Source organism: Engraulis encrasicolus, chromosome 10 (genome assembly GCF_034702125.1).
Source record: "Engraulis encrasicolus isolate BLACKSEA-1 chromosome 10, IST_EnEncr_1.0, whole genome shotgun sequence".
NCBI classification, from domain to species: domain Eukaryota; kingdom Metazoa; phylum Chordata; class Actinopteri; order Clupeiformes; family Engraulidae; genus Engraulis; species Engraulis encrasicolus.
The window spans coordinates 5,434,589-5,447,311 of record NC_085866.1 but is presented as its reverse complement, the minus strand read 5'-3'; the positions used below and the strand labels follow the sequence as shown (position 1 = coordinate 5,447,311).

Genomic DNA, 12,723 nt, shown 5'->3' with positions numbered 1-12,723 from the left:
ACTCTGGTCCTCCGTGCAGCGCGCCACAAAAGGCTGCACACAAAACCAGAAAGCTGAGAAGAGGCCACAGCACCACCAGCACCAGCAGCAGCAGCAGGCCTACTGCTCAACATGCTGCCTTTGGCTGGCAGTGAATGTGAATACACACACACACACACACGCACACACGCACACACGCACACACGCACACACGCACGTGTATTCACTCACTCACACGCACTGTACCGGCATACCTGCATGCACTCACACATTATTATTATTTACACGGCCACATGAAAGCAGACACATACTGTATACAAACACACACCTGCATGCACGCATTTATGCACTCACACCAGGGGCGGTTCTACCATTGGGCAAGGACGGGCAATTGCCCGGGGCCCCGTACTTCCAGGGGCCCCGTCATCCCCAAAACATTAACTACAAGTGGAGTGATTGTTCAAGTATTCGGGGCCCTACATTACAACACGGGGCCCCCTATGCAAAGTAACGGTTCCTGCGCGTCATTCTAGAAACCATTTACAATGTGCTACAAGATGCAGGCTCTCGCGTGTTTTATACAACATTCCTAAATACCGTAAAAACAGGTTGTATATATAGCCAGCGGTACACTTCAGCACGACGGTGGGACTTAAATTTGAACTCAACATTATGCCACAAGAAAATTAATAGTAGGCTACTTTAGCAACTGTAGGTCACATGGGTGATAGAATTATACAAATAAATGTTTCAAATAGAAATGGAGACCATAAAAGAACGATATTTATGATTTATTTTTGTACATTGCGACCTTGAATTGTGGGATACATTATACCGGTAGTAGCCTAATAGTCTTATTGGCTGTTTGGAGAGAGCGCCAGTTGCATCGGCAACGTTCTACCGTTATTTCGAATGTCAGCCTGCCCCAGAGAGCTGATTCGGCCCTGACGCGTGGGAGCTTGTCCTTTCTTGATAATAAGCCACATTAAGTCATGGTTGTCAGTGAAAACTCAGTCGTTTGCCTATGTTGTAGCATGCCTTCTTGACCTTGTTTAATGGAAGTGGGCAGAACATGATTTGTGCATCTTGATAAAAACTCCGTGTTACAAATTGCCCTGCGTTACTTAGTGCTCCGCGCTCTACTTCAAAGACAGAATAGTATAATGACCAAGTCACTTCAATCGCCAGTGCTAGCATGAACATAATGGATATTCAGAAGATATGTTGTACAGAAGCTACAAAGAAGGCACGGTAGGGGTTTATTCCTTTCAATCATTATGTCCGCCGCAGCACAATTTTGATATCGTACCATGTCATACTTCACGCATTGTTGTCATTCCGTGTAACTATAGTCAAAAGTTGATAGCTCTAATGTCGGCTCCATGTCAGTTTGCTGCATTTATTTCTGGTTAGCATGACGGAAGTTTGGCTATTGTAGTCTAGCTGTTATATCACGTCACGAAGCAAGCTGGGTCACTTCAGAGTTGTGAGCGATATAGTTATTAGTTAGAACTAGAGAGGGGACTTGTCAACTATTCAACAGATGTGTGCACGCGCAGTTGGCGCAAGGTGCCTGTTGTTTCTCGTTTGTTGCCTAATTTCGGTTTCTGATTCTGAAACACTACCGTTTCTACTTCAGCCACCGTTTCCTCTGTATTGGGTGTTCACTGGCTCAAGAGTGCAGTGTGCGTTATGGTGCACCGTGGTGTGTCGACTCGTGACTGTGTTTTCATGTGCTGTGAGCTATGTTTTCGTTCAAGGGGCGCATCACCATTTTTTTTTGTTTTCTTTTGTAATCAACCCTCTACCGCGAATTGTCTCATTCTATCTTCTTTGCCCATTTATGGAACGAGTGTGGGTCTATCCTGGCTATTTCTCACGTGTAGCAGGCTGAATGCTCATCAGCATAACTAAATCATTTGTCACCTTAGGGGGAAATTAATCTCTGCTTTTATTACCTGCAGAGTTGGCTATTTTAATAGCCTGCCCTTACAGGCATTCCCCAAAAGTCACTCAGGCAGGTGAAACTTATCCACATGTTGCTGCTAGAATTCTAAATAGCAAAAGAGATCACAACACTCCAGTATTTGGTCATTTCACTGGCTACCCGTGAGGGTTTTTTGTTTTGTTTTGAGAATTGAGTTTAAAGCAGTCCTGATAGTCTTTAAGTCATTAAATGCCTTGGGCCCTAAATATTGGCTATTGTGGATGTGCTAGAGCAATATCATCCTTAGATGCCTTAGGTCTTCTCTGGGGTCAAATCCAGATAGGGTGAAATGGCATCATTATGCTGCCTGCTGGGGCCAGCTAGATGTCCAAATAAGACCTGCCCCAACAGTGATTTCAAAAGAAATTAAAAACAGCTTTGTTTTCATCTGCCTTTGGTGATAGTTATCTACTAGGCCTATCTCTATAGCAATATATTTTTCTCTCTTCTCTTTCTTTAGCCTACTCTTTAGCACACTGAATGACAGTTGTGTATGATAATGTGCTATATATTGATTGAATATGGGGCCCACCTAGATAATCATGCATATGGGTTCCGTTGTTACGCCACTGCCTGCATACATCATCGATTATTAATTAATAATTTAAAAGGGGCCTCGGAATTGTTTCTTGCCCAGGGCCTCAGATTTCCTAAAACCGCCCCTGACGCACACACATATAGCATGTGCACATGCAGGCATGCGCGCACACACACAGCCACCTACACACACACACACACGCACACACACAAACACACACTAACTCTACACCTCAAATTACACGAAGACCACTTTGCTAATAACCAGTCACTAAACCCCTCTGCTCCCCCCCCAACCCCACACACACACACACAACGCACGCAAGCACGCACGCACGCACACGCACACGCACACACGCACACACGCACACGCACACACGCACACACGCACACACGCACGCACACGCACGCACACACACACAGCGTGCCCAGGCAGAACTAACTGCTCAGAGAGATTAGGGGAATTAATGTGGCCTTCTAGAATATTCCAGTGTAAGACGACACCACAATTAGTTAAGCAACAGCATGTTCAGCTTCAGATACACACCCTTAATTAACACCACACAAATAACCCATTCTGTAGAAATACGGGAGAACTGCTGTCCTTTTTTTCCTATATTAGTATCACTACAGTCTAAATATTTCAGGTTTTTTTTAAATATATATGTTTTTACAGGGTTTTTTTGCCTGTATTTGATAGGACAGTTAGAGATGGTGACAGGAAGCGAGTGGGAGAGAGGTAGGGAAGGATCGGCAAAGTCATCAGTCATGGGTGAGCGGTTAGGGCGTCAGACTTGCATCCCAGAGGTTGCCGGTTCGACTCCCGACCCGCCAGGTTGGTGGGGGGAGTAATCAACCAGTGCTCTCCCCCATCCTCCTCCATGACTGAGGTAACCTGAGCATGGTACCGTCCCACCGCACTGCTCCCCATGGGGCGCCACTGAGGGCTGCCCCCTTGCACGGATGAGGCATAAATGCAATTTCGTTGTGTGCAGTGTGCAGTGTGCTGTGGAGTGCTGTGTCACAATGACAATGGGAGTTGGAGTTTCCCAATGGGCTTTCACTTTTTTCACTTTCACAAATGACCTTGGTCGGCGTAGTAACCCAGTGCCCTACCGTTAGGCCATAGCAAGGCCAATAATTCTTAGTTTAGAGATAAATGCCACTGGCTCATATAGAGGTTAATTACATCAATGGAGTAATACATATTGTTGACTTATTGGCTTCATATAAAACAAAGAATGTAAATAGTTTCTTAATAAATCCAGGAATTTTTTAAAAATGTGGTGTTTAAATGTCATGTGGGGACACTAACATACACATCACTATGACTGCTTCACAGGCTGCTCAACGAAAGACAGAACTCTCCCTCTCATACTCTCACTCCGTGTCTTGTGTCTATTCCTCTCCAACATACACACACACAAACACACACACAAGCATATACTTGCACACGCATGCATGCACACACACGTACACGCACACGAACACGTATTTAACTGTCTCTTTCTTGTATCTATTCCTCACTAACAAACACACACGTATGGAGGCACTCACACACAAGCATACACTTGCATGCATGCAAACGCACACGTGGACACTTAACTTGACCTTGAGTCCACTGTGCAAAACTAAACAAAAGTGCTGCACACAAAGCCATGGAGTGTCATTTCCTTCCTGTGCCCCCTCCCTTTTGTCTCCGTCCTCTTACACTGCTATGGGGCACGGGGAGAGGCAGCAGAGAGAGAAGAAGAAGAAAACGGAGAAAGAAAAAAAGAGAGAAGAGAGAAAAAGAGAAAGAGAGGAAAAAAAGAGAAAGTAAGGCAGAGTGCAGAGGAGAACGTGAGAGAAAGAGAGGAAGAGAATGAGAGAGAGGAAGCAAATAGTGTGGGAGTTAAGTAGTAGGTAAATGGTAAATAGCTTAAACTGCACTTCAGGAGAATTGAAAAGGTCGGGAGAGAATACGGCTGAAAGGCCAGGAGTGACGGAAAGTAACAAGAGACCAGATTCAATTGTGGGCAATCTCTCTCTCTCTCTCTCTCTCTCTCTCTCTGTCTCTCTCTGTCTCTCTCTGTCTCTCTCTGTCTCTCTCTGTCTCTCTCTGTCTCTCTCTCTCTCTCTCTCTCTCTCTCTCTCTGCGTCTTGCTCTCTGCCTCTCTTTCTCTCCCTCTCTCTCTCTCTCTCTCTCTCTCTCTCTCTCTCTCTCTGCGTCTTGCTCTCTGACTCTCTGACTCTCTTTCTCTCTCTCTCTCTCTCTCTCTCTCACTCTCTCACTCTCTCACTCTCTCACTCTCTCACTCTCTCACTCTCTCACTCTCTTTCTTTCTTTCTCTCTCTCCCTTTCTCTCCCTTTCTCTCTTTCTCTCTGTACTCATTTTTTCTCGCCCTCTCCCTCTCTCAGAGTGAGTGAGTGAGTGAGTGTGGTAATATGTGTGTGACAGTTATCACCTTCCTGTCATGTGAGATAAGGAATTTCACACCTACAGGCCCAGAATAAAAAAAACAAAAAGGTGAAAGACAAGAATAACAAAAACCAGAGACGCAGAGCAATAAAGAGAAAGAGAGAAAGCGAGACAGAGAGAGACAGAGAAAGAGAGAGGGCGAGAGACAGAGAGAGCGATAAAGAGAAAGAGAGAAAGCTCCAAATGCCGACCGGTGCTGCTGGCGCCAGAAATCCCCTACAAGCATGCAGTTACACCATGTTTCATGACCATGTTGGAAGCAGACACACACACACACACACACACACACACACACACACACACACACACACACACACACACACACACACACACACACACACACACACACACACACACACACACTCATAGACATTCACACACACACACACACACACACACACACACACACACACACACACACACACACACACACACACACACACACACACACACACACACACACACACACACACACACACACACACACACACACACACACACAAACTCATAGACATTCACACACACCCTTACACGTCTACATGTACACATACACGCATGTATACACACACTGCACACTCCCGCGCACGGACGCACACACGCACGCACACACACACACACACACACACACCCTGCTCTGGGGTGTCTTTCTCGACAGCGTCGTTGCTGACTAAGTTAGCAACTTTCTTGGTTGCAATGCAATTTACCATTGACAACCTACTGAGACGCTGTTGAGAAAAAGGGTCATGGTTTGAGTCCGGGGGTACCCAGGCCCAATATACATTTACTCGCTTGGTCACACGCACCACGCAGGCACACAGGCACGCAGGCACGCATGCACACACACACACACACACCCTGGTTGGAGTTTGGTAGGTATCCAGACGCATGCACACACACACACATACCCTGGTTGGAGTTTGGTAGGTATCCAGATGCGTGTACACATACACAAGCAGGCAGGCAGGCACGCACGCACCCCTATCTGTTCGGGTTCGAGTCCGGGCGGGCGGTACCGTACCGTACCTGCTCTAGTTTGAGTCCGGGGGGCGGTACCGTACCTGCTCGGGTTTGAGTCCGGGGGGCGGTACCGTACCTGTTCGGGTTTGAGTCCGGGCGGTACCCAGGCCCAATATACACACATCCACACACACATACACACACACACACACCTGTTCTGGTTTGAGTCCGGGCGGTACCCAGGCCCAATATACACACATCCACACACACACACACACACACCCCTACCTGCTCTGGTTTGAGTCCGGGGGGCGATACCGTACCTGTTCGGGTTTGAGTCCGGGCGGTACCGTACCTGTTCGTGTTTGAGTCTGGGCGGGCGGTACCGTACCTGTTCGGGTTTGAGTCCGGGCGGTACCGTACCTGTTCGGGTTTGAGTCCGGGGGGCAATACCGTACCTGTTCGGGTTTGAGTCCGGGCGGTACCATACCTGTTCGGGTTTGAGTCCGGCGGGCGATACCGTACCTGTTCGGGTTTGAGTCCGGGCGGTACCCAGGAGTACTCCTCAGATGCGCAGCCCGAGTCGTCGTCGGAGATGGAGTGGCGCTGGAAGTCGGACACGAGCTTCATCATCATCCTCTCCAGCTGACCCGGCACCGAGCGCACCGCATGCTCCTCACGCACACACTTGCAGTGCACACAGATCTTCCTGAAATACACACACATATAGACACAGTTGCACACACTTGCAGTGCACACAGATCTTCCTGCAAGACACACACACACAGTAGACACAGTTACACACACTTGCAGTGCACACAGATCTTCCTGAAATACACACACACACAGAGTAGACACAGTTACACACACTTGCAGTGCACACAGATCTTCCTGAAATACACACACACACACAGTAGACACAGTTACACACACTTGCAGTGCACACAGATCTTCCTGAAATACACACACACACACACAGTAGACACAGTTACACACACTTGCAGTGCACACAGATCTTCCTGAAATACACACACACACACAGTAGACACAGTTACACACACTTGCAGTGCACACAGATCTTCCTGCAACACACACAGATATATACAACACACACAGTTACACACACTTGCAGTGCACACAGATCTTCCTGCAACACACACAGATATATACAACATACACACTTACACACACTTGCAGTGCACACAGATCTTCCTGAAATACACATATACACAGTAGACACAATTACACACAGTTACACACACTTGCAGTGCACACAGATCTTCCTGCAACACACACAGATATATACAACACACACACTATTACACACACTTGCAGTGCACACAGATCTTCCTGCAACACACACATACAACACACACTATTACACACACTTGCAGTGCACACAGATCTTCCTGAAATACAGATATACAGTAGACACAGTTACACACACTTGCAGTGCACATAGACCTTCCTGAAATACACACACAGATACAATACACACAATTAAACACAATTACACACACTTGCAGTGCACACAGATCTTCCTGCAAGACACAGATATACAGTACTATTACACACACTTGCAGTCCACACAGATCTTCCTGAAATACACACAGACATACAATACACAATCATACACACTTGCAGTGCACACAGATCGTCCTGCAAGACACACAGACACAATACACACAATTACACACACTTGATCCACAGTAGTCCTGCAAACACACACTCACTCTGGCAGTGGCAACATGCATACACACACACACACACACACACAGCAGTACAGATCTTCCTATACAGGAAGACATCCTTGCAGATCGCACTAAAATATACAATACAAGCACCTTGGGACAGGAGGATGCCCACATTCCTACTAACATATTTCCTGTACTCCGTTGCCGGAAATACATACACTCTTCCTAACAACATACTTTACAGGATGCATATCTTCCCAAACCACAAGTGTTCTTAACCCGCACAAAGGGGATGTATTTTTTTGCAATATTATACAAGATTCAGCTATACTAACAACACTTCCTGTAAACACACACACACACACACACACACACACACACACACACACACACACACACACACACACACACACACACACAGACACACACAGACACACACAGACACACACACACACACACACACACACACACACACACACACACACACACACACACACACACACACACACACACACACACACACACACACACACACACACACACACACACACACACACAAGCCAGGTATGCATATTCTGTGGAAACTGGCAACCACTCATGGACACAAATCCACGCACGAACAAATATAACATAAACACAGACACGATTTCCATACTTGCAAATTCAAGGACACACACAGAATTCAGCTGCACGCAGTTTCATGTCCTGCAGAACCCTCAACATAACAGGCATCCAATGTCTGACAGACAGGGAGTGAACATCACACACACAAGCACACACACACAGGCATTCTGTGTTTAGATATCTTGGCTCCTGGTTCAGCTGGAATATGTTCCTACACTTAGTAAATTCATCTGACTGGCGCACACGCGCACGCGCACACGCACACGCACACACACACCACAAATGCCACAGTGTGCTGAAAGCAATCCTTACAGTAAACACGAGCTCTCTTAAGTACACACATCCACACGTCTAATTAAGACGTGCAGTACCTCTGTATTTATGGACACAAAGAAATACTGCATGTTTGCATGCACGCACAAACACACAAGCAAACGCAAACACACACACGCACACGCACACACTTTTTAAAGGACATTTGAGTTTTTCACTCAAACACACACACACAGACACACACAGACACACACACAAACACACACAAACACACACAGACAACACATTTACTCACTCATTTTGTCTTCCTGAAACTCTCGCTTCTCTAGCACACCAGGGACGCACGGCGTCTTCACTTGCACACATTCACCTGAGTGCTCTCACACACACACGCTAACTGTACACCCATAAACACACTCTCAGGTCTCTCCTTCTCCCTCAGCATATATATATATATATAGCAGCATGCTGTAGGGTCAAAGACGTCATTGTCATTCAGTGTAAGGGACACCTTCCGCCGACTGTAACCGCAAAAAAACATGATTTTTAAATTGTTTCAAGTGAATGGATGACAGCCAATAACAATAACTAAATAAAAAGAGACATATTTTTTACAGTTACAGTCAGCAGAAAGCATCCGTGTTATACTGAATGACAATACCATTTTGCACGTCTTTGACCCTATAGCCGTGTGCATACTACACTACTCTAAGCATCAGTTTCATCCATACTTCAGCTCCTGTCACAGGCTGTTGTCATGAGCATGATGGATGATGGCTAACTACTGTATACTAAAATGCCACGGGCTGCATGCTGGGTCTATGGGACATGCTGTGTGTCTGCGGGCGCGCGTGTGTTTGTGTGTGTGTGTGTGTGTGTGTGTGTGTGTGTGTGTGTGTGTGTGTGTGTGTGTGTGTGTGTGTGTGTGTGTGTGTGTGTGTGTTGTGTGTGTGTGTGTGTGTGTGTGTGTGTGCGTGTGTGCGTGTGTGTGTGTGTGTGTGTGTGTGCAGGGCCACTGACAGCTTTGGCCAGGCCTGGCCTGGGACAAAATCAAGTAAAAGGGCATACTGTACTTATACCATGTGATGCGGACAGAATTCTGGGCCCCCTATCTCCCCCTGGGCCTGAGACAACTGACCCCTTTGTTTTCCTCCGGCCCTGTCAGCTTCCCTGTGTGTGTGTGTGTGTGTGTGTGTGTGTGTGTGTGTGTGTGTGTGTGTGTGTGTGTGTGTGTGTGTGTGTGTGTGTGTGTGTGTGTGTGTGTACTGTAGTGTCGTGTTACATGCCTCGCTCCTCACTGAGCTATGCATCAGCGATCCTGTTTCCACCTGGTTCACTATGTGACAATACTGGGTCATTCCACGCCAAATCAACAAGAGCCCGCGCACTTAGGTCTCAAAAAATTCTGAAAATATTACCAAGTGTACCCATGGTACTTAAGAGAAACACTGTAAATTTATTTGAATGTAAGATGTATACTCTCCATGTTACAGCCAATTTTACTGGGGGAGGGGGTGCCCATTTTGTTCACACTCTTTTTTTTGTCAAAGTTCACAAGCCCGTAGCTCAATAACTAAACCATGTAGGAAGTTCAAATTTGGCATGCTGGTACATAGATAGGAATAGTTTGTTGCAAAACTGTCAGTTTTGGTCTGTATGATCCTGCATCATCATAGCATTCCCTCAAAGATGATACAAATTGTACTGGAGTTTTTGGCTGTGCTCTGTTTTTTCCCTTGTAGAGATAAGTAGGAACACTCTCATAAAAAGCTATTAATAGAAAGAAAACCCCATTAGTGTTTGACCAGAAGACCTCACAAGTCTGACAAATCATTTTGGGTGTCATTTTCAGAGCTCCAGAACCCCTTGTGGGATTGTCCACAGATTTTTATTTTATTTTTTCCTTCATTCTCCATGAATTCTTCTTTTTAAAAATGCAAATGAGACTTGTCTTATGTGATGTTTTCTTTTGTAATTTCCAACCTGAACATGGGCAACATGCACATTGAGGGCAATATGTTTTCTATGCGCTTCTTCCGCTGCCATCTGCTGGTCAAAAAAAGTAACAACATGACTCCTTGTGCCTGACCTACTGTCTCTTTTGGTGTGCGAACCTGCTCCCACATTGAACGCTCCTGAAATCATTTAAATTGAAAGGGATACCTGCACCCCTGCACAGGGACTCTCGGGTGATCATATCTGGGCAAAATTTGCATTTGATTATTTAGCCTTTACATTAAATGCTATCGAAATCATGTTGCTCTCTTTTTGCATTTTGCCCATGTATAGGGTGGAAATTACAAAAGAAAACATCACATAAGACAAGTACCATTGGCATTTTTAAAAAGAAGACTTCATGGAGAATGAAGAAAAATATAAAATAAAAATCTGTGGACAATCCCACAAGGTGTTCTGGTGCTCTGAAAATGACACCCAAAATGATTTGTCAGACTTGTGAGGTCTTCTGGTCAAACACTGATGGGGTTTCCTTTCTATTTATAGATTTTTATGAGAGTGTTCCTACTTGTATCTACAAGGGGAAAAAATCATGAGGCTATGTTGGGCACAAATATGTCTTCTGAAGGCCTAAACAGAGCACAGCCAAAAACTCCAGTACAATTTGTATCATCTTTGAGGGAATGCCATGACGATGCAGGATCATACAGACCAAAACTGACAGTTTTGCAACAAACTATTCCTATCTATGTACCAGCATGCCAAATTTGAGCTTCCTACTAGGTTTAGTTCTTGAGCTACGGGCTTGTGAACTTTGACAAAAAAAAAGAGTGTGAACGAAATGGGCACCCCCCTCCCCCAGTGAAATTGGCTGTAACATGGAGAGTATACATCTTACATTCAAATAAAGTAACAGTGTTTCTCTTAAGTACCATGGGTACACTCAGTAATATTTTCAGAATTTTTTGAGACTTAAGTGTGCGGGCACTTGTTGATTTGGCGTGGAATGACCCTACTGCTGTCGCCATGCTGGCTACTGGGTGTACCGTGATAAGGTGTGTGTGTGTGTGTGTGTGTGTGTGTGTGTGTGTGTGTGTGTGTGTGTGTGTGTGTGTGTGTGTGTGTGTGTGTGTGTGTGTGTGTGTGTGTGTGAGAGTGTGTGTGCGTGTGCGTGTGCGTGTGCGTGTGTGTGTGTGCCCAAGAGAGGGGGGTGGGGGGGGGGGGGGGAGAAAGTGTGTGTGTGGGTGTGGGTGTGTTTGCACGTGCCTGTTAGCGTAACAGCTCTTCCTAATATCACCTAATGTCTCCTAATGTCATGTCGGTAATAGTTTTCCCCAATGCGACCTCTTGGCGTAATAGCTTCTGCTAATGCGACCTGTTGCATGAACGTGATTCCCATCTTGTCATTGTGACCACACAGCATGCCGTGGACACAGTGAAATCTAGTCTCTCCCTAGAAGACTTTTAAGAGGGAAAATAATACTGTATACACAGAGGAGTGTCATTGTTTCTGACTATGCAGCACATAGGCTACTTTTTATCTGAAAAAACGTTTAATGTAAACTTATTCTTCTTAATGTGTTTTTTGTACATTTATTTTCCTTTTTGTCTATGTGTTTGTCTGTGTCTGGAACTATATGTATGCTGCCATTTTGACCAGGACTCCCTGGCAGAAGAGACTGTAGTCTCAATGGGACAATCCTGGCTAAATAAAGGATAAATGAAAAAGCAATGCAGTGTGGTGGGACAGTTATAAGACAGGATGGGGGGAAGGGTAGGGTATGAGGATAGCTAGCTATGCTCAACTTAGCAATTTTGACTTTTTGGCTTTTAAAAAAATATTTTTGTGACAGGATAGTGGAGAGATAGGCAGGCAATGAGGGGGAAGAGAGAGGTGGGGAAGGATCAGCAATTGACGTCTTTGTCATTCAGTGTTACGAACACCTTCCGCCGACTGTAATTGCAAAAAAAACCATGATTTTTAAATTGTTTCAAGTTAATGGATGACAGCCAAGGCTTTCATGAATTCCCTTTAACAATAAATAAATAAAAAGAGTCGTGTTTTTACAGTTACAGTCAGCAGAAGGCATCCGTTACACTGAATGACAATGCCATTTTGCACGTCTTTGACCCAGGTGCACGATCTCTGTGGACCACTCTTCCTAATTGCTGCCGTCTCTGAGGTAATCAGGCAAGTAGGGAATAGATTGCACTCAGTTGCTTCTTTCTCCTTTTTGCTTCTCTTTTTATCCAT

General features: G+C 45.5%; 1 protein-coding gene across 1 annotated transcript in view; it reads right to left on the bottom strand.

Annotated features, from left to right (window-relative positions):
• The window catches only part of prickle3 (prickle homolog 3), a 107,238-nt gene that overhangs the window by 24,624 nt on the left and 69,891 nt on the right, over positions 1–12,723 (bottom strand). Inside the window, exon 3 of the mRNA XM_063207919.1 lies at positions 6,448–6,631. Within this exon, the coding sequence (XP_063063989.1) occupies positions 6,448–6,631 (184 nt within the window). The remainder of the gene's footprint in view (positions 1–6,447; positions 6,632–12,723) is intronic.